This window comes from Pongo abelii, chromosome 20 (genome assembly GCF_028885655.2).
Source record: "Pongo abelii isolate AG06213 chromosome 20, NHGRI_mPonAbe1-v2.0_pri, whole genome shotgun sequence".
Taxonomy (NCBI): domain Eukaryota; kingdom Metazoa; phylum Chordata; class Mammalia; order Primates; family Hominidae; genus Pongo; species Pongo abelii.
The window spans coordinates 5995730-6022650 of NC_072005.2; the positions used below are offsets into that span (position 1 = coordinate 5995730).

At 44.9% G+C, this 26921-nt stretch overlaps 1 protein-coding gene and 1 long non-coding RNA gene across 24 annotated transcripts in view; one reads left to right on the forward strand and one right to left on the reverse strand.

Annotated features, from left to right (window-relative positions):
• Positions 1 to 18498, forward strand: part of LOC129051854 (uncharacterized) — a 28847-nt gene extending 10349 nt beyond the window's left edge. The window contains exons 2-4 of one of the 3 annotated variants that reach the window (XR_008516363.2): positions 134 to 1412; positions 7345 to 7462; positions 18192 to 18498. This is a non-coding gene — a long non-coding RNA (uncharacterized LOC129051854). Of the gene's footprint in view, positions 1 to 133; positions 1413 to 7344; positions 8029 to 18191 lie in introns of those variants that run through there. The other 2 variants (XR_008516362.2, XR_008516361.2) reach the window with 2 other exon arrangements.
• Positions 1 to 26921, reverse strand: part of RFX2 (regulatory factor X2) — a 163470-nt gene that overhangs the window by 83802 nt on the left and 52747 nt on the right. For 4 of the 21 annotated variants that reach the window (XM_063719104.1, XM_054538307.2, XM_063719099.1 and 1 more), the window contains one exon: positions 18829 to 18922. Coding sequence is in view for 5 of the 11 variants with exons in the window: in XM_063719100.1 (XP_063575170.1) it covers positions 18813 to 18906 (94 nt within the window). In the remaining 6 variants the exon portion in view is untranslated. 21 annotated transcript variants of the gene reach the window in all.

Below are 26921 nucleotides of genomic sequence, written 5' to 3' on the forward strand. Positions count from 1 at the left end.
CAAGTACTTAATACTTGTTTCTCTCCTAGCATCTTGCCAAATGTGGCAGCTCTCCTTCTAGATGAACACTACTGCATTACTGTTATAGAAATGATATTTTAACATCAACTCCCTTTTCCCTTTTCCTCCCTAGAAATCCAGTCCTTCCATGAGACCTCAGTGCACACAGAACTCCTCCTACCACGTGCAACCTTATTCTCGGCTGAGCAACTCATAAATCGCTTAACAAAAATGGTGGTTGATGCGGACTGTGTTTAGTGCCATGCTTCCCGGTGAGAGGGAGTGAGCCAGCGAGCTTCCTTAAATCCCTTTATTTCTCCAAAAGGAGAGGCTGTTTGCCTTCTCATCTATGCCGCAAGTTTCTGGGGCTTGCATCATTAACCTGGTGACTTTGCCAATTCCTTCACCAGTGCTGGGTCAAAGACAGGCAAGGGCACCATAGGGTTAGCCATGAGTGTGTGCCAGGGGCTGAATGCAAAACCCGGGAGCACTGGTGTCTGGGGAAGGTGGGCTGGGCTCTGCCACTGCCTCCCCCAGCCCGCCCAAGATGGGGGTGTGCCTCTGCAGGAAATGGCCTCCAAGCATTTCTCAAGACTTAGGAGATGTTCAAACCTACACAGTCAGAGACAAAGAGCTAGCTATAAGTGGGGTCTTTTTCCCCTCCTCAAAATTCATCCTGCAGAAGTAGACATGTACTAAATGGTGCATGGCCACACAAATGCTTGGATACCAATGTTCACGGCAGCGTTGTCCTAATAGCCCCAAAGTAGCAACAGCCCAAATGTTTGTCAACTGATGGATGGATAAACGAAGGCGGCCGGGCACGGTGGCTCACATCTGTAATCCCAGCACTTTGGGAGGCTGAGGCGGGTGGACCACCTGAGGTCAGGAGTTCGAGACCAGCCTGACCAACATGGAGAAACCCCAACTCTATTAAAATACAAAATTAGCCGGGCGTGGTGGCACATGCCTGTAATCCCAGCTACTTGGGAGGCTGAGGCAGGAGAATCGCTTGAACCCGGGAAGCGGAGGTTGCAGTGAGCCAAGATCGCACCATTGCATTCCAGCCTGGGCAACAAGAGCAAAATTCCATCTCAAAAAAAAAAAAAAAAAAAGGAATGAGGCACTGGCACCTGCTGTAAACGGATGGACAGCGGACCCTGAAAACATTATGTTATGTGGAAGAAGCCAGTCACAAAAGGCCACATAGTGTGTGATTCTGTTTATATGAAATGTTCAAAACAGGCGATTCCACAGAGGCAGAAAGTGGATTCACAGTTGCCAGGGGCTGGGAGGAGGGATGGCAAGTGACTGTTCATGGCAGGTTCAGCGTTTCTTCTTCTTTTTGGAGTGATGAAAATGTTCTGTGAAGATAGTATACTAAGACCCACTGAACCATACACTTCAAATGGGTAAGCTTTACGGTATGTAAAATAGATCTCAGCACAGCTGTTAAAAAAAAAAAAGAAAAAAAAAGGTATATTGATGACCTGTCCCCAGTGGCATTAGTTGAAGTCATAAAAAATTAGAAACAAATGTTCATCAATAGGAAAATCATTAAGTACCTTATGGTGCATCCTAGCTCTAAAACTATGCTGCCATTAAAAAGAAGAGGTACCTTCCCCAAGAAAGAAAGCCAACATCTGCAGTGCCTGGCACACAGCAGGCGCTCAAATATTTGCAGAATAAACTTGTGTTGAAAAAAAAAAAAAAACAGCTATACATACTATAAAACAGGTAAAGGGACCTTAAAAAGATCTAGAAGGATGCAAGTTATATGACTAACAGTGCTTACCTCATGAGAGGTGGGATAGACAGAAAGACGAAAAGAGAAATTTTCATTTCTGAATCTCCTGCTGTAGATGGTGGTCCTTCCCAGGAGAATGTTACTTGTATTACTTGCATATCATTTTACTTTTATTTTTATTTTTTGAGATGGAATCTTGCTCTGTCTCCCAGGGTGGGGTGCAGTGGCACAATCTCAGCTCACTGCAACCTCTACCTCTTGGGTTCAAGCTATTCTAGTGCCTCAGCCTCCCAAGTAGCTGGGATTACAGGCACACGCCACCACGCCCAGCGAATTTTTGTATTTTTAGTAGAGACGGGGTTTCACCATGTTGGCCAGGCTGGTCTCGAACTCCTGACCTCAAGAGAGCCACCTGCCTCGGCCTCCCAAAGTGCTGGGATTATAGGCGTGAGCCACGGCGCCCAGCCATTACTTGCATATCATCTTAAAAGTTGTAATTCATTGGTAAACGTTCTAAGACATGCAGGTTCCTATAAATTACCAAACTGTATCCTGTAAATTACCAAACAGAATGGCTGTTTGTGCAGGGAGTATCACTATGATTTAGTGTACTTGGTCTAGAGTATGCTGTCACTCTTACAACCAGAGGCTTTCATGTTAATTCAACATCCATCATGAAGAGAAAATGTACCAGAAAAACAAACTGTGGTAGGATCACACATGGACTGTGCTCCAGCAATAAAAGGAACAAACCACTGACACACGCAATGAGAGGGATGAATCCCAGAGGCATTTATGCCAAGTGAATGTAGCTAGTCTCAAAAGCTGCACAATGTATGTTTCCATTTATACGACATTCTGGAAAAGGCAGAGCTACAGAAAGGGACAGCAGATGGTGGCCAGAGGCTAAGAATGGGGCCAGGGTCTGACTACAGAGAGAGGTTGGACTTGCTCTCCATCCTGTTTGAGGTGGAGGTTATAAGAATCTATGCAAGTGGGCCGGGTGTGGTGGCTCACGCCTGTAATCCCAGCACTTTGGAAGGCTGAGGTGGGTGCATCACGAGGTCAGGAGATCGAGACCATCCTGGCCAACATGGTGAAACTCCGTCTCTACTAAAAATACGAAAATTAGCTGGGCATGGTAGCTCGTGCCTGAAGTCCCAGCTACTTGGGAGGCTGAGGCAGGAAAATCGCTTGAACCAGGGAGCCAGAGGTTGCAGTGAGCTGAGATTGCACCATTGCACTCCAGCTTGGCAACAAAGCAAGAGTGTCTCAAAAAAAAAAAAAAAAAAAAAAAAAAAAAAAATCTATGCAAGTGTGAGAAACCATGAACAGCAAACCCAAAAAGGCAAACACGACTGTATGTAGATTTAAAATATAAATTAAAAAAAAAAAAAAAGAAAAACCAGGTGCATCTACTGAGTGCCCAGCCCCATTCTAGGCTCTGAGGATTCTGTTTTTTTTAGGGATGGGTCTTGCTCTGTTGCCTAGGCTGGAGAGTGCAGTGGCATGATCACAACTCACTGTAGCCTCTAACTCCAGGGCTAAAGCATTCCTCCCGCCTCAGCCTCCTGTGAGTAACTGGGACCACAGGCACATGCCTGGCTAGTGTGTGTGTGTGTGTGTGTGTGTGTGTGTGTGTGTGAGAGAGAGAGAAAGAGAGAGAGACAGAGAGAGAGAGAAGGTGAGGTCTTGCTTTGTTGCCCAGGCTGGTTTCGAACTTTCAGCTTCAAGCAATCCTCCCACTTTGGCCTCCCAAAATGCTGGGATTAAAACGTGAGCCACCACACCCAGCCTGAGGATTCTAAGGTGAGCAGGTCAGATGAAAGTGCTGCTCTCAGGGTGCCAGTATCCTTGTCAGGCAAGAATACACAAGGTTCCAGATACACAATGTTGTTCAGTAGAGATCCGGGCTGTGGTGCAAGGTGATTGCAGAGGGATAGAGCCAGGGGTGGTGGTGGAGAGGGCCCCCCTCTTGATAGCCAGTTAGGGGTGGCACTAAGGATGGCACTGAGTTGGGACCTGACAGCTGCAAAGAAGGGGCTAGCCTTGGGAGGATGTGGGAGAGAGCAGCCTGGGCAACAGGAATAGCTGTGCAAAAGTCTTGCAGCAGCAGAGGCCCCGGACAAGGTCAGACGTCTGGAGTTTTAAAATTCCAATTGCTGTCCGGGCTCAGTGGCTTATGCTTGTAATCCCAGCATTTTGGGAGGCTAAGATGGGTGGATCATGAGGTCAGGAGTTTGAGACCAGCCTGGCCAACCTGGGGAAACCCCATCTCTACTAAAAATACAAAAATTAGCTGGGTGTGGTGATGCACACCTGTAGTCCCAGTTACTTGGGAGGCTGAGGCAGGAGAATCACTTGAACCTGGGAGGTGAAGGTTGCAGTGAGTCAAAATCATGCCATTGCACACCAGTCTGGGCAACAGAGCGAGACACCATCTCAAAAAAAAAAAAAAAAAAAAAAATCGAATTGCTAAGGGAAGCCCCAGGAGGCTCAACCCACAGGCACAATATAATCTGACTTACATCTTTTCAAAGAGCACTCTTCTTAGATTATAGACAGAAAGAGTGAATGCAGGAAAACTAAGACAAAGGCATTTACTACTTTAAAAAAGTTCATCATAATTCTGCTTCCTGGCCAGGTGTGGAGGCTCACACCTGTAATCCTAGCACTTGGTGCTTCCTGGCCAGGTGTGGAGGCTCACACCTGTAATCCTAGCACTTGGTGCTTCCTGGCCAGGTGTGGAGGCTCACACCTGTAATCCTAGCACTTGGTGCTTCCTGGCCAGGTGTGGAGGCTCACACCTGTAATCCTAGCACTTGGTGCTTCCTGGCCAGGTGTGGAGGCTCACACCTGTAATCCTAGCACTTGGGGAGGCCAAGGGGGGAGGATTGATTGAGGCCAACCAGGCCAAAAAGCAAGACCCTGTCTCTATTTTAAACAGATAAAAAGGATAATTAATTATGCTTCTAAGACCTGTCTGCGGAACTGGGGAAGGAATCATGTCATTTTATAAACAAACCAAGTAACACTAAGCCCATTGCATGAAGGATTAACTAATTAAGCATTTAGTTAACATGAAAGTAAACGATGGCTTCTATACATTTTTAATGCAGGTAATTATACTCTCAGTAAATCATCACGGCACACAAACATTAGCATGCTTATTAATTCAGTGTTAATTGCTATTGGCTTACATGTACCATTATCCAAAAATTAAATAATTTGAGTGTACACTCACTTTTTTAAACAGGTACATAAAAAGGTAGATGGAGGGCCGAGTGTGGTGGCTCATGCCTGTAATGCCAGCACTTTGGGAGGTCGAGGAGCGCGGATCACCTGAAGTCGGGAGTTCAAGACCAGCCTGGCCAACATGGTGAAACCCCGTCTCTACTAAAAATACAAAAATCGGCCGGGCGCGGTGGCTCACGCCTGTAATCCCAGCACTCTGGGAGGCCGAGGCGGGTGGATCACGAGGTCAGGAGATCGAGACCATCCTGGCTAACACAGTGAAACCCCATCTCTACTAAAAAATACAAAAAATTAGCCGGGTGTACTAGTGGTCACCTGTAGTCCCAACTACTCGTGAAAGCTGAGGCAGGAGAATGGCGTGAACCTGGAGGCAGAGCTTGCAGTGAGCTGACATCATGCCACTGCACTCCAGCACTCTAGCCTGGGCGACAGAGTGAGACTCCGTCTCAAAAACAAAACAAAACAAAACAAAAACAAAAACAAAAATTATGTGGGTGTGGTGGCGCACACCTGTAATCCCAGCTACTAGGGAGGCTACTAGGGAGGCTGAGGCAGGAGAGTCATTTGAACCCAGGAGGTAGAGGTTGCAGTGAGCTGAGATCGTTCCATTGCATTCCAGCCTGGGCAACAGAGTAAGACTCTGTCTCAAAAAAAAAAAAAAAAAAAAAAAAAAAAAAGGTAGAGAGAGGAAATGGACCAGATGTTGAATCTAGTTTGGTTATAGTCGTTGCTGGGGATTAATATAGTAAGAGGAGGGTCCTTCTCTCCTGAATTGATGTCTATCAGGGGTTGGCAAGTTTTCTTTTTTTCTTTGAGACAGAGCCTTTCTCTGTCACACAGGCTGGAGTGCAGTGGCGTGATCACAGCTCACTTCATCCTCTAACTCCTGGGCTCAAGCCATCCTCCCACCACAGCCTCCCGTGTAGCTGGGACCACAGGCATGCACCACCACTCTCAGCTAGTTTTTGTATTTTTTGTAGAGATGAGGTTTTGCCATGTTGCCCAGACTGGTCTTGAACTCCTGGGCTCATGGGATCCACCCACTTTGGCCTCCCAAAGTGTTGGGATTACAGGCGTTAGCCACTGGAAAACTTTCTATAAGGGCCAGAAAATACACATTTTTGGCTTTGCAGGTCTCTGTTGAGACTACTCAACTCTGCCTCTGGACAGTAGGAGGACTGAGCGTGGCCGCTGCACTCAGCGCTTTTCAGAGCCATGCTAGAGCCTGGGGCAAAGGGGACAAAAAAGCAGCAGTGCTGATCCTGTCTTTATGTAAAATTTCAACATTTTGCTCGTCATGGAATTTTTTTCCCATTTTTTTTTTTTTTGAGACAGGGTCTCATTCTGTCGCCCAGGCTGCAGTGGCACAAACACGGCTCACTGCAGCCTCAACCTCCCTGGGCTCAGGGAGTACGGGCACGTGCCACTACACCCAGCTAATTTTTGTATTGTTTGTAGAAATGGGGTTTCACCCTGTTGTCCAGGCTGGTCTCGAACTGCTGGCCTCAAGTGATCCACCCGCCTTGGCTTCCTAGAGTGCTAGGATTACAGGCCTGAGCCACTGTGCCCGGCCTTCATCATGAAATTTTTTGGCATTTATTTCGATTTTTAAAAATACTGCATTAAAACATTGTGTATCTTGATGACTGTGGATTTTTTTAGGCACTGCCTTAAATTTTGCACCCCAGGCGAGGCAAGTTCCTACCTCATGCTAGTTCCTCACTGCTTCATGCTAGTTCCGACCCTGGTGCTGGTGCTGTTCCAATAAAACTTTATTTATGGACACTGAAATTTAATTTCATATCATTTTCATGTGTCACGAAATATTTTGTCTTGTTTCCAATCATTTAAAAACGCAAAAAATATTCTCAACTTGTGGAAACTAAAAACAAAAATAAAAACCCACAGTAGTGTGCCAGATGTAGTCTGCTGACCCGTTTTTTTTTTTTTTTTAATTTTTATTCATTTATTTATTTATTCTGAGGCCGTGTCTTGTTCTGTCATCCAGGCTGGAGTGCAGTGGTGCAAACATGGCTCACTGCAGCCTCAACTTCCAGAGCTCAAGTGATCCTCTTGCCTCAGCTTCCCCAGAAGCTGAGACAGCAAGTATGTGCCACCATGCCTGGGTAATTTTTTAATGTTTTGTACAGATGGGGTCTCACCATCTTGCCCAGGCTGTGACCCCTATCTTAGATGGCCTTTTGGGGAACATGTCTTACTCATAATTATAGGCAGCGGAAAATGCCTGCTAGCTAGTAGACACTCAAACGTGTCTGAATAATTTAGTCCCATTTTCTCCATTCTTAAATTCCTGATTAGGTTGCTTTTCATTCTCTTCCCAGCCCCAGATCTCCAAATACAGGAGATGAGCACACGTGTCCAGGGCACCCCAGACCTCTTGGGCAGGGAGGACTCTCGGCACAGAAGGCCTGATACGGGAGTGTGGTGTGGGAATCATCTGTGAGTGCTGAAGAACCGGTCCTCCACCTGCCCCAAGCTTTCTATTAGGCTCAAAAGCAGAGTTCGCCCAGTTAAGCGCATGGAAACTAAATGAGTTCACTGTGCATTGTTCATCTAATACATGACCACAGGCGAGATAAATACTTAGGGTCTTTATTAAAGCTGTGATCCTCTGCTTTAGCAGGACAATGTAGGGACTTACTAGAGGCAAACTATAAAAAGCGTATGCCTCCTAGTAAAGTAATGCTGGGAAATACGATTGGAGTCAATTACTCTTTATCATTAATTGTGGTAAAATGTGCATAATGTACAATTTATCATTTTAACCATATTTAATGTACAGTTCAGTAGCATTAAGCACACTCACACTGTTGTGCAACCATCACCTCCATCCATCTCCAGAACATTCTCATCTTCCCAAATTGAAACTTTGTCCCCATGAAACACTCACTCCCTACCCCCTCCCCAGCCCCTGGCACCCACCATTCTACTTTCTGTCGCTATGGATCTGATGACTCTAGGGACCTCCTAGGGGTGGAATCACACAGGATTTGTCCTTTTTTTTTTGAGACAGAATCTCGCTCTTGTTGCCCAGGCTGGGGTGCAGTGGTGCGATCTTGGCTCACTGCAACCTCCGCCTCCTGGGTTCAAGTGATTCTCCTGCTGCAGCCTCCCAAGTAGCTGGGATTACAGGTGCCTGCCACCATGCCCGGCTAATTTTATATTTTTAGTAGAGACTGGGTTTCACCATGTTGGCCAGGCTGGTCTCAAACTCCTGACCTCAGGTGATCCACCCACCTTGGCCTCCCAGAGTGCTGGGATTAGAGGCGTGAGCCACTGCGCCTGGCTGGATTTGTCCTTTTGTGTCTGATTTCTTTCACTGAGCATGATGTCCTTAAGCATAATGCATAATGTCCATGTTGCAGCCTGTGTCAGAATTTCCTTCCTTTTTCAAGGCTGAATAGTATTCCATTGTATAGATGGATCACATTTTATTTATCCATTCATTTGTTGGTGGACACTTGAGTTGCCACCACATTTTAGCTATTGTAACTCATGCTGCTATGAACATGAGTGTACAAATCCCTGTCTGAGTGTACAAATACTGTTTTCCAAAGCAGCTACACTATTTTGCACACCTACCAACAGTTCACATGGGTTCGGTTCCAATTTATCCATATTCTTTATCAACATGTTTCTGTCTTTTTTCTTTTGGGTAACAGTCATCTTAATGGGTGTGAAGTGGTATCTTATTAGGGTTTTGATTTGCATTTCTGCAATGATAACTGGTGTGAAGCACCTTTCCAATTGCTTATTGGCCATCTGAATGTCTTCTTTGAAGAAACAGAAATATCTACTCAAGTCCTCTGCCCATTAAAAAATTTTTTTTGCTGAGTTACAGAAATTCTTTATATATTTTTAATATTAACCTCTTATTAGAAATGATTTCAAAACATTTTCTTCCATTCCTTGGGTTGTATTTTTACTCTGTTGCTACTGTTCTTTGATGCACAAAAGTTTTTAACTCTGATGGCCTAATTTTTCTGTTTTTTTCTTTTGTTGTGAGTGCTTTTGATGTCCTATCCAAGAAATCATTGCCAGATCCAATGTCATAAAGATGTCTCCCTATGTTTTCTGCTAAGAATTTTACAGTTTTAGCTCTTATGTTTGGGTCTTTGATCCATTTTGAGTTAATTTTTGTGTATGTTATAAAATAAAAGTCCTGGCTGGGCACGGTGGCTCACGCCTGTAATCCCAGCACTTTGGGAGGGTGAGGTGGGAGGATTGCTTGAGGCCAGGAGTTCAAGACCAGCCTGGGCAACACAGTGAGACCTTGTCTCTATAAAAAATTTAAAAATTAGCCTGGCATGGTGGCATATGCCTGTGGTCCCAGCTAGTTGGGAGGCAGAAGCAGGAGGATCTCTTGAGCCCAGGAGGTAGAGGCTGCAGTGAGCCATGACTGTACCACTGCACTCCAGCCTGGGTGATAGAACAAGATCCTGTCTCAAAAAAAAAAAAAGGCAGGGGAGGTCCAATTTCATTCTTTTGAATGTGGAAAGCCAGTTTTCCCAGCATCATTTATTGGAAAGACTGTCTTTACCCCATCGAATGATCTTGGCACCCTTGCAGGAGTAAAATACAGCCCTGAGTCGCTTCCTGACAGGGATACGTTCTCAGCAATGCATTCTCAGGCAATTTCATCATTGTGCAAATATCAGAGTGATACTTACACAAACCTAGACGCTACAACCTACGTAGCACACCTGGGCTGTATGGTATAACCTACTGCTCCCAGGCTACAAACCTGTCTAGCATGTGACTGCAGTGAACACTGCAGGCAATTGTAACACAGTGGCAAGTACTTGTGTCTCTAAACATAGCTAAGCATAGAAAAGGTACAGGAAAAATACAGCATTATAATCTTATGGGATCACTTGTATATGTGGTCTGCTGCTGACAGAAATGTTATGCATGGCATGACTGCATTATAAGCAAATAATTAAAGTTGAGTAATAACACACAAGAATCTAATCTTGCCGGAAAGGGCACTCTAAAAGTGAATTGCAAGAGAAGCTCACAGGAATTAGATGACTTCAGTGTTTCCCCTTTGACAGTAATGGATGCGTCCATGCACACCGCTCATTCCTGTTTTCAATGATGCACTTCCTTACTATTATTTGCAAAGGGAATTTGTCTGTTCTGACCACACAACTCTACAGAGATACAAACATCACATGGGCACTTCTGCCTTTTCTGTTTACTACTAACGCAGATTGTCATGTAATTTTTGCCCTTCCATGCCTGTTCCGAGGAGAAATTCCCAGTGTTGAGCAGATTTTGAAAGAGATCCAGACTGATGAAAGATTAAAAACCACTGGGCTACAGCAGTATGTCTTTTTTTTTTTTTTTAATCTTTTAAAACTTAAATTCACAAAATTGAGGACTCCAATTCAGATGAGCTTTGTTGTATAAACCAGGCAGATCTGTGGTCTTTAGAAGAAAGTGACAAAATCAATTCACTTCCTGGGCGGGGACTGAGCACGGGCAGATGGTGGCAGCGGGTCAGAAGCCACAAGCTGCAGAGACAGACTCATGATAGACAGGGCGAGAGGCATAACCTTCACAGGGGCGAAGTGAGGCGCACAACCGTCTCCAGCAGGGAGCCACAGTCCACAGGTGGCTACTCCTCCCTCCCACCGCCCTGTATTTAGGAATTCAAACAGCCTGGGAAGGGACTGTGCTGATCATTGGCTCTGCTTTCAACAAACACTTAGGAGATAATTAACCCACAGTCCACCAAGCCCAGGAATTGAGGATCGAGGATCAGAGGAAGCCCAGGAGGGAGATACCTGCCAGAGGGGAGTAAAGGGGCTTAGAGAGAAGTGCAGTTTTTTCTAGCATCCACCCATCCAACCCAAGGAAGCCCACCTGATTTACCACATCTAGCCACTGACCCTGATCAGTTCCACGGCCAGGCATTAAGGCGAGTCCCCACTAACTTTCTCACCTCAGAGAAGCCCGATTCCAATTCTAGCCCCTCCCTGGACTCTGTCAGTAATTGCTAGCAATGTCTTAACTGTAAAAAATCCAGCTACAACAAAAGATTCCGATGTTGCAGAATTTATTTTCGTGAGGTTTCAGCTCCAAATGAAAGGGCTGATATCATGGAAATAGCTTTTTTGACAGCTAAACAGAAATTATTTTCCTTGATTAGCCATGGCACACTCGCACTTCTTAGGTGGACGGCGTGTTTTCATACGAAGGTGATGGGTTACAGGTGCTGGGTTTCTCCACATGGGCAGTTTCTCCCCAGGAGCCTCACTCCTTACATCATCATCTAGAGCAGTAATTAATTTCAGAAACCACTCCTGGCTGCCATAAGCTGCACATCCACTTCCAGAACTGGCTTAACCCGCCAGGAAGCAGCCACAGTCCTCAAGGGACAGTCACCCAGAGCTGCATGTTGGTAAGTCAGAGACCAGAACAAAGAGGAAGCAATGACCCCTGAGCACAGAGCCCTTCCCAGCCCAGAGTGCTGCTCTAAGCCTAACCCAGGCTGGCCAGGGCCTGAAAGACAAAGAATGCCACAGAGAAAGGCCAGGACACTACAGCTTTTTTTTTTTTTTTGATACGGAGTTTCACTTTTGTTGCCCAGGCTGGACAGCAGTGGTGTGATCTCGGCTCACTGCAACCTCCGCCTCCCACGATTCTCCTGCCTCAGCCTCCCGAGTGGCTAGTATTACAGGCATGTGCCACCATGCCCTGCTAATTCTGTATTTTTAGTAGACATGGGGTTTCTCCATGTTGGTCAGACTGGTCTCGAACTCTCGACCTCAGGTGATCCACCCGCCTCGGCCTCCCAAAGTGCTGGGATTACAGGTTTGAGTCACCACGCCAACCCAGCATTTTTTTTTAAAGGCACAGTTCTCATAGGTATAAGAAGACAACGAAGTTCATCCTGCAAGATGGATGTAGCCAAAGACTCTTCTTTAATTACAATAAACAGGAGAAGATAACAAAGTAAATATTATTCCTCTCTCTTTTAGAGAAAGCAAAAATATGTTAAACACCATTGAAGAGCCTAAGGGGTTTTATAAACCTCAAAATCAGCATCACATTCATATACACATGAGTACTAGTCACATATAGCCAAGTAATGTGCATTAGACCAGGGGTTGGCATGCTTTTTTTGTAAAATGCGGAATAGCAAATATTTTAGGTTTTGCAGGTCAGGCGCTCTCTGTCAAGATGACTCAACCCCATCCATTGTAGGGTGAAATGATTGTGGCTGTGTGCCAATAAAACTTTATTTATGGTTCCAGTTTTAGTATATTTGCTGCCGAAGGAAGCACAATTTATGGACACTGAAATGTGAATTTCAGATAATTTTGTATGTCCTAAAATATTCTTTTGATTTTTCCAACAACTTAAAAATGTAGGAAAAAAGCATTCTTAGTTCATGGGCTGTATAAAAACAGGCAGTGAGTTGGATTTAGCCCATGGGCTAGTTTGCCCACTCTGTATTAGATTCAGATGTTTGGACTCATGTCTTTAAAAGAGAGCCTAAAATAACTCCAAATAAATAAAAGGGCAGGTATCAAATAGCCCAAGTAATGACAAATAACCATTCTAGAAATCTGTGTCCAGCAGGTCAAGGACACTCTGGGGGTGAAGACCAACATTCCTGTCATGTCTTCATCCCAGCGGTGGAGGATGTGGGGTTTTGGGCAGTCGCTGAAAAGGGAGTGTGCACGGGCAGGAGCTGGAGCAATGTCACAGGGAAGGGGGAGGCCAGCCCTCATGTCCTCTGGATTCTGACCCTGTGCTATGGTTGGAATGTTGTGTCCCCCCAAAACTCACATGTTGAAACCTAACCCCCAATATGATGGCATCTGGAGGTGGGGCCTTTGGGAGATGATTAGGTCATGAGCATGGCACCTGCAGAAATGGGATTAGGGTCCTTGCAAAAGAGGCCCCAGAGACCTCCCCTGCCCCTTCCATCACGTGAGGATACAGCTAGAAGGCAGAAGCTGAACCAGAAAGCAGGCCCTCCCCAGACACTGAATCTGCCAGTGCCTTGATCTTGGACTTCCCAGCCTCCAGAGCTGACTGCAACACATTCCTGTTGTTTAGAAGCCAGCCAGTCTCTAATATTTTTGTTGTAGCATCTGAATGAACTGTCACCCTCCCTTCCCTCCACCATCCTGTGTAGCTCTTACATGTGCTGGGGACCTTCATGATTCAGGGTCTTTGGGCATTTCATAGAGGAAGAGAAACTTGTGAATTAGAGGAAATTATTATATGAGATAACATCTTTGGATTGTTTGTATAAGATAACATCTTTGGATTGTTTGTTTGTTTGTTTTGAGACAGGTTCTCGCTTTTGTCACCCAGGCTGGAGTACAGTGGCATGAACATCACTCACTGCAGCCTCAACGTTCCAGGCTCAAGAGGTCCTCCCAACTCACCCTCTGGAGTAGTTGGGACCAGAGGCCCACACCACCACACCTGGCTATTTTTGCATTTTGAATTTTTCATAGAGACAGGGTTTCACCATGTTGCCCAGGCTGGTCTTGAACTACTGAGCTCAAGTGATCTTCCTGCGTCAGCCTCCCAAAGTGCTGAGATTACAGGCATGAGCCACCGTGCCAGCCCAGATAACACCTTTGAATACACATTTCTCGGCCGGGTGAGGTTGCAGTGAGCCAAGATTGCGCCATTGCACTCCAGCCTGGGTGACATAGTGAGACTCTGTGTCTGTCTCAAAAAAAAAAAAAAAAAATACACATTTCTCCAAAGAAGATCTACAGACAGATAAAACACATGAAAAGAGGCTCAGCATCATTAGTCATTAGAGAAACGCAAGTCAGAACCACAATGCAATACCACTTCACACCTACTAGGCTGGTTATACTAAAAACAGGGAAAAATAAAAGTGTTGGTGAGGATGTGGAGAAACTGGAGCCCTCACTCCCTGCCGGTGGGAATGCGAAAGGACAATTTGGCAGTTAACATGCAGTTACTATACGACTCAGCAACTCCACCCTAGGTATATTTCCTGAAGAAATGAAGCTATATGTCCAGGCAAAAGCTTGTCCACAAATATTCATAGCAGCACTATTCGTAATAGTCAAAAGGTAGATACAACCCAAATGCCCATCAAAGGATGAATGCATAAACAGATGTGGTCCATCCATGGAGTGGAATACTATTCAGCCATGAAAAAGAATGAAGCTCTGACACAGGCTACAATGTGGATGAACTTCAAAACAATATTATCTAACCTTCCAGGGCTTAAATATATATTTATATACACACAAGTGAAAGAAGTCAGTCACAAAAAAGGTCACATATTGTATGATTCTATTTATAGGAAATATTCAGAATAGGAAAACCCATAGACAAGAAGTAGACTTGGTGTTTGCCAGGGGCTGGGGAGTAGGGGACTGTGATCGACTTCTAATAGGTATGGAGTTTATTTTCACGGTGACGGAAATGTTCTGGAATTAGAGAGTGATAATGGCTTCACAACACTGTGAAAATCCTAAAATCCACCAAATGAAAACCACTTTAAAGTGGTTAAAATGGTAAATTTTGGGCTGGGTGTGGTGGCGCATGCCTGTAAACCCAGCACTTTGGGAGGCTGAGGCTGGGGATCGCTTGAATCCAGGAGTTCGAGACCAGCCTGGGCAACATAGTGAGACCCTGTCTCTACAAAAAATTGGCCAGGCATGGTGGCATGCACCTATAGTCTCAGCCCAGAAGGTGGAGGCTGCAGTAAGCCACGATCGCACCACCGCACTGCAGCCTGGGCGACAGAGCAAGACCCTATCTTAAAAAAAAAAAAAAAAAAAAAAAAAGGTGAATTGTATGTGAATTTTACCACAATTGAAAAAAGAAGATGACACTGAGTGGTGGCAAATGCCAGCCACGAAAAGAAACAATGGTATAGAGACTAAAAGCATTCCTGCATTCCTCACCTCAGGAGAAGTAAAATGCAATATTCTCATAATTATGAGAAAATTAGGCATGAGAACTTACAAAGTACAATTCAAACGTTTTTAGAAATAAACCTCAGTAACAAACAAAAATTTCTGTTGGACACAATCCCTAAGGGACTGTTTGTGAAAATCTCGAGTGACGGGAGAGAAGTAGGTGTGGGGAAATCTGTTTCAGAAACGCTGAGTCTAAGCCGCAAAACGTGTTTACATGAGTCCCATCAACAGAATAAGCCGAGGTACTGAATGAGGAACGAACTGCGGGAAGTAGGCATTTTACAATCAGGAATCTGAAATGAGACCATGTCCCAGTTTGGGAGTCAGAGAATTGTAGACTTTCTGGGCCAAGCCCTCAGTGAACATTAACCCTGGAGAATAAAGGAGCAGAGAGTTTCTAGAAGATTCTACATTCGGGAGTGGGGGGAGGAAAACTGTGGAGGTTGTTGTCTCAGAAATCTTAAAGGATGTTAAAAAAGAAAACCATGATTCACTGAATTTAAAATAGGAGAAAAGCTCAGATAAAGAATGAATAACTTTATCGAGGATTAGGTCACAGGAATTCGGGTTTTAAATTGTTTACGTAGAGTTAAAGAGAAAGAATTTGTACCATAATAAGAAGCCAACTATAACAGCAAGGAAGACACTCAAGAACAGGATCTAGTGGCTGCACAACTGAGCTCCCTCCTCGGGCTGGAGAGAGCAGGGGCTCAAGTCCCTAAACCGGGACCATGGCAGCAGGGGGTCAATGACCCAAGAAAGCAGCTTGGGACGGAGGGTGGCCCCGCAGGCTGCATCCTGGGCTGCTGGAAGGAAGGTCTTCCGCTGAGAAGGCAGCAGAATGAGTGCTCTGCTGGAGAATAAAGGTAGCAGAGTTTACAGCCACGCGTCCAGAGGGAATTCAGAGGGGCGGGACAAGCCGTTGCTAGGCTCGAGTCCGCGCAGGATTCAAGGGCGACAAGCATGAACTTGTGGCTGCGCAAACCAGCCCAGCAGCCAGGCCTCCCCGAGAGGCACACACGAGCATGGGCGCAGCTCACGGTGACAGAATGAGGCTGAGTCAGTCACACGTGGGCTGTAGGATAGGCAGAGCCAAGCTGACAGGGAACACGTTCCAGAGGAGGGGCCGGGGGAGGGAGAGGCTGCCAGGGGGTCTGAGCACCTCCTAAGTGGCCCACAGAACACTGTGGGTGAGTTCAGTGTGCATTCTCCTGGAGGGTGGGGACACAAGTTTTCACGAGGCTGTCAAAGGGTCTGGGACCTGCTACTCTGAAATGTTAAGAAGGTAAAGAGTTTGTGTTGGCCTGAGAGGCAAGGAGTGGGACGGGGACTTAGGGCAAAGGACACGCATGTGGTAAAAAAAAAAGGCCCTGTGGTGTCGGGGAGGCGAGGAGGTGGCTCCGGTCCTGCTGGAGGCGGTGTAGTTTCAGGAGAGGACAAAAGTGGAAAGTCACCTTTATAGTAGGAATGGAGCGCAGATGTAAGTGGCGGCAAGCTAACGCCAAGGGGAGGAAGTCCATCGGGCTCAGCAATTTCCCTGCTGCCAGTGGGCAAACATCTCACACGTGTACACAAATATATTTGGACACGGGTGCTTACTGCAGCATTGGCAGTAAAGTGGAAGGTATAACCAAAATGCCTATGAATAAATAACTAAGGCCGGGGGCGGTGGTTCATGCCTGCAGTCCTAGCACTTTGAGAGGTTGAGTGGGGCAGATTGCCTGAGCTCAGGAGTTCGAGGCCAGCCTGGCCAACATGGTGAAACCACGTCTCTACTAAAATACAAAAAATTTGCCGGGCGTGGTGGCACGTGCCTGTAATCCCAGCTACTCCAGAGGCTGAGGCACGAGAATTGCTTGAACCCGGGAGGCAGAGGTTGCAGTGAGCCGGGATTGTGCCACTGCACTCCAGCCTGGGCGACAGAGCAAGACTCTGTCTCAAAAAAATAAAATAAAATAAAATAAAAGGCTAAGTAAGTACTTAGGACAGGAGTGGAATATCAGACCATTAGTAGAAAGAATGAAGCACAAACACAATAGTGAGTGATAAGGAAAGATACAGGCTAAATATTAGGTAAAAGAGCAGGTTGCAGAAAAGTGAGCAAAATAAGATCTCTTTTTTGCAAAAAACAAAACAAAACAAAACAAAAACCTATTAGTCCAGCCATGAAAAGGAATGAAGCACCAACACATGGTACAAGGTGGATGAACCTTGAGAGCATCATGCTAAAAACAGTCAGTCATGAAAGGCTACTTACTATATGATTCCATTTTCATGAAGTTTCCAGAGCAGGTAAATCCACAAAGACAGAAAGTGGCTTAGCGGCTGCCAGGGGCTGGGGAAGGGAGGTGGGGAGTGACTGCTTAATGGGGACAGGGTGTCTTTTTGGGGTGATGACTCTGGAATTAGATGGTGGTGATGGTTGCATAACCTTGTGAATATACTAAAAGCCACTAAATTGTACACATTAAGTGAATTCTATGGCATGTGAATTACATCCCAATGCAAAAACACTAAAGAATTCGTATGTATGTTTTATAGGCCTGTGAAATATCTGAAACCATCCACACCAAACTTTTCTTAGTGGTGGGAGGGGCAGAGGAGAGAGGAAGAAGCAGCCAGAGGCTCTTTTTTTCTTTTTTATGATTTGGATTTTTTTTTTTATGATGAAAAGGTAAGATTTTTAATAATGTAAAAGAGAAGCAGTCAGAATTATGGGGACTACACACAGGATCCCAAAGTCCTGAAGTGGTCACTAGGGAATTCTGGGGACAGATCACTCAGGTGGCTTGGAGGGCACCACCTGTGTTACAAAGTCCAGTGATGGTCACTTTAGAAAACGGACAACACTGAGGTCAGGTGGACCCACGCTACTCAGACTTTGTGAGTGACCTTATGTTTTCACGGCTATGAAGTATCTGCACACCAGTAAGTAGCCAATATAGTGGTCGCCTTTTAAAAGGAAGAGTTGACTTAAAACTTGTGCCTGCTTTAACACCTTTACCTGTGCAGTCGGTATAGAAGCCAGGGCCACACGTGGCTGCTGAGCACCTGAAATGGGGCTGGTCCAAACTAACATTTCTAAGACTTAGCACACAAAAAGAATGTGAAATATCTCAACAATAATTTTTCATATAGATTATATATGAAATGAATATTTTCAATACAGTTCATTGGATGAAATATATTATTAAATTACTTTCACTTGTCTCTTTTTACTTTTTAAAATGCAGCTACTAGGCCAGGTGTGGTGGCTCATGCCTGTAATCCCAGCACTTTGGGAGGCCGAGACAGGTGGATCACAAGGTTGGAGATCGAGACCACCTTGGCTAACATGGTGAAACCCCGTCTCTACTAAAAAATACAAAAAATTAGCCAGGCATGGTGGCAGGCGCCTGTAGTCCCAGCTACTCTGGAGGCTGAGGCAGGAGAATGGCGTGAACCTGGGAGGCGGAGCTTGCAGTGAGCCAAGATCGCGCCACTTTACTCCAGCCTGGGCGACAGAGTGAGACTCCATCTCAAAAAAATAAATAAATGAAATGCGGCTAGTAGAAAATTGCAAATTTCACACGTGGCTTGTGTTATGTTTCTATATTGGCTGGTAATGATCTAGAAGACCTTTAGAATAAATCATCTCAGGATAAGTTTAAGAATTCACAAATATCTTAAGAGATTCTATTTTACTAGAAAGTAAGCAAAATGATTTTTAGATGTAGATGTGATCTCTATCTAGTAAGAACTCATGTAATTTTGACAAATAATTACTCTATTTGGTGTCCCACAAATATAGTTAGACATGGCCTCTATCCTCAAGGGTTTTGCATGGATGGGGTGAGAAAGAAAAGGAGACGTACACAGATAATTCCTTACGTGGCAAAAGGTGACAGGTGCAGACTCCAGATGGAACAGGGTACCATAAACAGCGGGGCAGGGGAGTCTGGGCAGCATCCCGTCCTGGACCCTGCTGGAGGTGGGGTAGGGAAAATCAGGCAGAGGTGTAGACAAGGGGAGGGTGTGTGGGGCAGGGAAGGGGTCAAGAAACCAAGCTGGTTGGAGCTCGGGGAATAAAGGGGTAAATAGGATTGACCACTTGGAGAAAGTCTACAGATGCGAGTCAGAGCCCCTGGACTGCACCATAGGGGCAGGAGTCAGGCAACTACCCAATCTGGCCCACCACCCAAATCTGGCCCAGCCACTAGCCTGTTTGTGTATGGCCCATGAGCTAAGAATGGCTTTTATATTTTGAAGTGGTTAGAAAAAAATCAAAATCAAAATATTTTGTGATGCATGAAAATTATATGAAATTCACATTTCAGAATCCATAAATAAAGTTTGATTGGTACACGGCCATGCCCAAGCTCTCACATGTTGTCTACATCTGCTTTCAAGCTCCATCGGGAGAGCTGAGTAGTTGAGATAGCGACCAGCTGGGCCGCAAAAGCTAAAATATTTACTATCTAGCCCTTTATAGAGAATGTTTGCTGATCCCCACTTCCTTGGAATACTAAGACATCCTGTGGGCTTCCTTTACTCAAATAAAATAAAGGCACTGCTCAAATAAAACAATGGCACTTGTGCCAATCTACAGAAATATTTATTCAATAGGTTCCTCGAATTTAAAACATTTTCCCTATCAATATTTCTTAAACCCTTGGTAGATATTTCCTCTTATCTGCTAATGAAGAGTAGCCAAGAACAAAACAAAAAATAATGTGATACCCTGCAGGTTTCACATTATTGGGAAGCCCTGCACCAGTCTGTCTCACCCAATCAATAGCAGTTTTAAAGAATGTATGCTCATAGTTGATACTGCGCACACTCTCGTTTTTTTTTTTTTTTTTTTTTTTTTTGAGATGGAGTGTTGCTCTGTCGCCCAGGCTGGAGTGCAGTGGCGCAATCTTGGCTCACTGCAAGCTCCGACCCCCGGGTTCACGCCATTCTCCTGCCTCAGCCTCCCAAGTAGCTGGGACTACAGGCACCCGCCACCACACCCAACTAATTTTTTGTATTTTTAATAGAGACGGGGTTTCACCATGTTAGCCAGGATGGTCTCAATCTCCTGACCTCGTGATCCGCCCACCTTGGCCTCCCAAAGTGCTGGGATTACAGGCGTGAGCCACTGCGCCTGGCCTCGTTTCTTATAATTTAATCATGTTGCATTAATAAAATATGAGTTCACATGATTTAATTCAATGCACTCCTGGTATTCCATGATGTTTCACAATATCATGTGGTCTCCCCCTCCCAAGGTCCCCCACCATCTTAAGGCCATTGTCGAGGGCAGCTAGAAGCACCAGATTTGGAAGAACACAGAACAAGAGGACCCACGCCATACCCTTCATCTAAGGGAAGAAATCGGAAGTTTACTTTAACAGTCCTGAATGAGAGGGTCTGAACTAGAACAGTATAATCAGAAACAGAAAGGGAAGAATCAATACAAGACCAGTTTGGGTGGTGGGACCTATAGGAAATAGTGAGTAGAAAAGAGGGCAGTGGGTTAGTGGGGGTGAAGGAGAGTGGGGAGAAGACAAGATGACCCCTAGCCTTCAACACTGGGCAACAGAGGAGACAGCTCCATCTCCAGCCTTGGACTAGACCCTGGGGAGGAAGAATGAGTGGTCCAGGCTACTCGGGTTTCTGGCAAGAGCAGAGTGCCCAGGCTGGGACCCACACATCTCTCTTTCACTTGGGCCTTGCCTTTCTTCCTAGACCCTGGGCCCAACCCTTTCTGAGCAACAAAGAGGGGAAGCAACTAAGGAGAAAGGCAAATTGCGTGGAGTTTAGTGGCAGGAAAGATTCTTCAGCTACCTGCCCAAAGGACTGAGACATGCATGAAGATATCTTTACCCTTCTGAGGGCGTGATCATCATTCCAATTCCACTGGGCTTTTACAAGGATTAGAAGTAATACATGTAACCCACCAGGCACATAGTACGTACCCATGGGTAACATCACGGCAACCCTTTATTATTATTAATTATTATTATTATTTTAGAGACAGGTCTCACCCTCTCACCCAGGCTGGAGTGCAGTGGTGCAAACACGGCTTACTGCAGCCTCCAACTCATGGGCTCAAGTAATCCTTCCACCTCTGCCTCCTGAGTACCTGGGACTACAAGTGTGCACCACCAGGCCCAGCTAATTAAATTTTTTTGTGTGTGGAGACAGAGTCTTGTTATGTTGCCCAGGCTGGTCTTGAATTCCTGGTCTCAAGCTATCCTCCTACCTCAGCCTCCCAAAGTGTTGGGATTACAGGCATGAGCCACTGTGCCAGGTTCCCTTTATTTTTAAAACATAACCTTGGTGATCTAACAGGCACTACTTTTAAAGTCTGGCTACTCCTTACTGAGGGCTGCTTTTTTGCCCATTTGCTTGATTCTGTGGCCAACATAACACTCTGCTGTTCTTGAAAAACCCTCTTTCTTCTTTTCTTATACAAGAATCAAAAATGTTATCACACAGCATTGAATATTCTTATATAGATCAGAGAAGGCGAATGACTCGATAAATGACGTCATACGTTATTTTATCTAAGAGCTTTGTAACCAGACAACTAAATGTATAATTTATTCCAGAGTGTCTATTTGGAAACAATAAAAGAACTTTGCTACCCATGAAGTTTATCCCAGCCTAAGTGGTTTATATTTTGACTTGCTTTAAAAATGACCTCTCCTCCTGATGAGAACTCTTACTGGTCTAATTAGAAATGCGGGGCTACATTGTGGGAACTTGAGAAAAGGGGGCTCTCCCTGCACCGAGGCAGCGCAGTGGGTGCTTGGCTGATAATAACACCTGTAAAGAGGCCGCAAGATAAAGAGAGACGTCGGCGAGATGCGTTTTCGTCCAAGTTCATCAGAGCCACCTGGGCAATGACCTTGAGTCAGTGTCTCTTTGGTGGTTTTAGCACATTCCAGGACCACCAATACTACCATCTACTATTTTTCTTTAACACTCAGCTCTCGAGTTTTGAAGTCTGTTCTTCGTTAAACGTGAGAGGTCAGGAGTGTTATAGAGGGGTTAAAGATACCTTAACACCCACGAGAGACTTTCTCCTCAGCCTACTGGGAAGGCCTAAAAAAGAACTGGAAAAAAAAAGAGGATTCTGCTTTGGCAGATCCAGTGGTAGCAGATCCACGTGTTGGGAAATGCTTTTGAGCTGGGGAACAAAGCTGGGGAAATAGATCTTTAAGAAAGGGAGCCAAGGTTAGAAATATTTGCCTACAAAGTGAGTAAATTTTATGTAACTCTGTTAATTCTCTGTAACTGCTTCCTCTGCCACTGCTCGTGGCCCAGGGCTGACTTTTTGGGGTGACCCCAAGTGTATGCAGCCTTCAAATCTTTCACAAATTGTTTGAACCACAAAAAAAAAAAAACAAAAAAGTTAAGGGTTAAAGTACAACTTACCCTATAACCTTGCTTTCCCGCAGAGCAAAAAGGAGAATTCATTGGTTCAACAAATGCTGAGTGCCACATTTCATTGCTGAAACAATTCTAATAGACATAACAGCTCTATATTTGTTCCAAATTGACTTTTTAACAGAGTGAAATCTTTGAAAAGTTCCAAAGCAAAACAAGAGACAAATCAAGCCACTGCAATGGGCTGGGACACAGAATTCGGGATTTCATATTCTCCACTGTGTACTCAGCTCCTAGCAATGAGACTCAGCAGCAGCTCTGTTATAAAACCCCTCCCCGCTCCCCGAACTTGCTGGAAAAAGAACTTCATTTGCAATTTTGGCTGGGTAAAAAGGGAAATTAATTAACAGTAGGGGTCTTTGATTAAAATTTCTTTTGAAATTTAGTAAAGGAAAAGTACATATTGAAAGAGCTGGAATGTTAATTGAGACCAAATCAAAAACATGGAGTTTGAAGGTTATTGGATCTCAGGCATGGGCTGCATGATTTTTTTTTTTTTTTTTTTTTTTAAGAACTGAAGGTTTACCATCTTGATGTAGGCCTTGCCGTCCTGAAGAGCACTCGGGCTCATGTGTTTCATTCCCTCACATGTTAAATATGAAGCCCTATGTACAACATAGCCTATGGGAACTGTGGCAGGGGTAGCTGTCTCCATCCTCCAGAACCTTGTCACAATCAAGAATAGGAAATGAGACGCACAAATCACTACCACCTGTTGAAGTGGCCTTGCAGTGCTAAATCTAAGTGCTGAGGCAATTTGCCTGCAGTCCTTGCCACTTCCGGTTGATTAGTCCAGCAGCCCCCAGCTGGGAGGCAATTCTGTTCACCCTCACTCCCACCTCAGGACATTTGGCAATGTCTGGAAGCAGTTGGTTGTCACCACTTGGGGAAAGGGGAGTGTACTTTTGGCAGGTAGAGGCCTGGGAGGCTGCTCCACATCCTACAGTGCACAGAACAGTATCCCCAACCAAGAATAATCTGGCCCCAGATGTCAATAGTGCCATGGTAGAGACTCAGCTCTAGTTTATATTTTCCAACTTAACTCCTCAATGAAAATCTCAAGGTTCCATGGCAAGAGGGGATTAAAGAAGGGTCTTGAGGGAAGAGTAGGATTTTCTTCAGTAGAAATGACATTACAGAGAAGGGATAAGGAAGTACAAGACCCATTTAAAGTGTGGCAAGCTCATTTGGAGTAGTGAAAGGGAGGCAACGAAAAGGGAGATGGGGCTGGACTGAAGGAAGCCTTGAATGTGTGGTTACAGCAAAGGGGAGGGGACAGTTTGTCCGTTTGGCTAACAAAAGTAGTGAGAAAGTGCCCTTCCGTTCCTCCTGACATAGCTCAAAGAGACGTGACAAGGTGGTTGGGAGAAGACGAAGAGATCAGTAAGAATCCAGAGGCGAAGGAACCCAAGGTCTGTGCAAGGAGCCGCAGGGAGACAATACGGGAAGTGATTAGGGAGCAGGCTTTGGCGGCCACCTGAAGGCTGGAGAATTATTGCCTCTGTAACAGGAGAGGAGGGCTACTTCCAGTAAGAAGGACCAAGACTCCAGAGGCCACTGGCACTAGAATAAGAAGAGAAGTAGGCTCATGCAGGCCCACGTAAATTGGAGGAAGGTGGAAGTTTCCAGACCGGAAGTCTAGGTGGGAGGCGCCATGTTGCGGCCCAGCCGCTGCTGCTGACTCCACCATCCCGCAGTTCGTTAAATTAAATAACTGCAAATTGATGAGTCTTTTCTTTTGCATGCTGAGTCTCTCCAATGAGCACAGTCATCAGTGTGAACCAAGGCTGGCAATTAATTGAATTATATTGATTTAATTGAATTAATTAATTGATTCAATTAATTAATTGAATCAATTAATTAATTGAATCATATCCATTTCCAGAAGTAATTTCTACTCACCCGCGTCTGTCATTTTAAGGGTCTGCAGTAAAACTACCAGGATTTACACAAAAGATTTGCTCCTGAGATATATCCTGTTTTTAACTTAGGGTCTGAATATCAGTTGCCAATGGTTTCTAACAATTTTAAATTTGTCTAGTGCCTTCTCCCCTCTCAGCTGTCCACATGATGATATATTAATACACGTAAATGCTTAACTAATTATAAGCTCCTCAGATGTTTGATATTTCAGGCCCACAAATATTTTCTAAAGAAATGGATGGAGACCCCAGAGAGTTCCTCACCGAAGTCCCTAGTAGGGTGAATTCTTCAAGAAAATGAATAATTCCTTTTAAAATCAGAAGCACATCCTTTAGTCTGTTTTCAGTGGGTCTGGAATTCCAAATATATTTTTTCTCAAGGCAGGCTACATCTGTCTGTATGTATTCTGAGAAGGACAGGAGAGGTGGGAAAAAGGCCTTCGTGTTATTTTCTTTGGGTTTCCACTGGCCTGGGTGGAGCCCGCATACATTTTTGTGGGCTGGTAATTTTTTTGGAAACTGCTTCTAAGGCCGTTCCCCATAGATCACCTTTTGGACAGAAATGTATCCTTGGAAACATGGCACAGTTTCTAAAAGATAAACAGTTTGCATTTTTTAAAAAAGTATAATTAAGTGCTGTTGCAGCTTTAGAAATGGACTTCTGTATCATTGGTATAATTTCAACAGTTTTCCAGGAGACAGGCGTTCATGAGTTAAGCCTTCTGCCTTTCTGTGGGAACCCAATCCTTTTTCACATGGGACCTAGGCAAGTCTAATCTTTCTGGTTGCCATTGGATCTCACTCTTCATGGGGCTCAGTTCTTGAAGTTATTTCCTCCTTTGCCTTTTGAGCCTCTGTCCAGGTTCTCCCTCCACCTAAGAGTCCCTTCGAGATCTCTGCTTAGCATGGTTCACAATAGCTGTAAGGTGGAAACCACCCAAGTGTTCATTCATGGATGAATGGGGAAACACAATGTGGCATACCCATGCAATGGAATATTCTTTAGCCTTAAAAAGGAAGGAAATTCTGATGCATGCTACAGCATGGATAAGCCTTGAAGACATTGTGCTAAGTGAAATAATCCAGTCACGGAAACACAAATACTCTATGATACTACTTATATAGAGTATAGTCATCAGATTCACGGAGATATGAAAACTTGGACTGCCCAGTCCTGAAAACATGGCCACACCCCTCTCCCCCATCTGCTGCCTGCAGAACACCATTCTCAAGATGCAGTTCAGATCCACATCCTCTTTTCAGACCTTTCCTCAGCTCCAGGGATAGCTGGCCTCCCCACTTTGTCTGCCCTCTGTGCCCTGTAGAAACATCTAGCAAAGCCTATTTGATACTGACTCCTCTTCCTTGTTGGTCTTTGGTCTTTGTAACTGGATAGGATAGCACTTTACTCAAAGAAGGCAATGAATAAATGAATGAAGGATGAATGAATGAAGATTTTAGGAATGAATGAAGAACAAATGTCAGGAGTCTGAAAAGCAGGTCTTCCGGTAAATGACTGGACACCTTTGATCTGACAGGTACAGGCTGATGTGAACTCTACCAATGATCCAGTTTATACTTAGAATAGCATCCAAACTTTGCCCATGGCCTCCAAGGCCCTGCAGGTTGCCCCTGCCTCTTCTGCCTCTCCTTGCTTTGCTCGCCAGGCATCAGCCACACAACTGCAGGACCTTTGCACCTGCTGTCCCCTGCCTGGAAGGCTCTTCCTTCTGAACCCCACAGCGCTGGTTCCCTCTCCTCATTTCAGTCTCAGCTCAACTGTCACCTCCTTAAAAACTGCTGGACGCCAGAAGCCCGGTCCGCATCACACGGCCTTGCTTTTTTGTGTCTACTGTTCAATTTTTCAGCGAACTTCAAATATAAGAAGCCTCTTATGGCCAGGCACAGTGGCTCACATCTATAATCTCAGCTACTTGAGAGGCTGAGGCAGGAGGATTGCTTGAGCCCAGGAGTTTGAGGCTGCACTCCAGCCTGGACAAGAGAGCGAGACTTCATCTCTTTTTTTTTTTTTTAATAAGTTTCTTATTATGAATTACTCACCCTCCAGTCTCAGACATATACACAAACACATGCACACACGTCCAAAATAACTGCAGAGATCTTAGTAGAAATAGGCTTACCATATATAGCACATCTGGGCTTCATTATGTAATAAATGACAAATAATCACTATATCGGACCATTACATGTAAGTTCTACATATTTTTAATGGCTTTTCAGCTTTTTCTCCACTTTGAAACATGGAGTGTAGCAGGTGCAAATGGACTGACAGCATTTAAAATCTATCTGCTTTATGTATCATCTACAGGCAGTGGCAAGTCAACTGTACTTTTTAGAAAGTCATGGAATTCACAAACATTAAAAATAAGAATAAGGAATTGCCAGGGCATACAACAGGGTTTTCAAACACGCAAGACCTGTGTATCATAAAACAGGAATGCACTTTCAGGAAAAAACAACTGAGGTGCAGCAAGGCCAGGCTGTCTGCTCCTAAGGGCCCAACTCAAGTCCTGGCACGAAGACCAGGCCAGTCCCCAGCTCCAAGTGGCTCATTTCCAGACTCCGACTGTGTTGGCATCCAAGAGCCAGTGATAACAGAGAAGG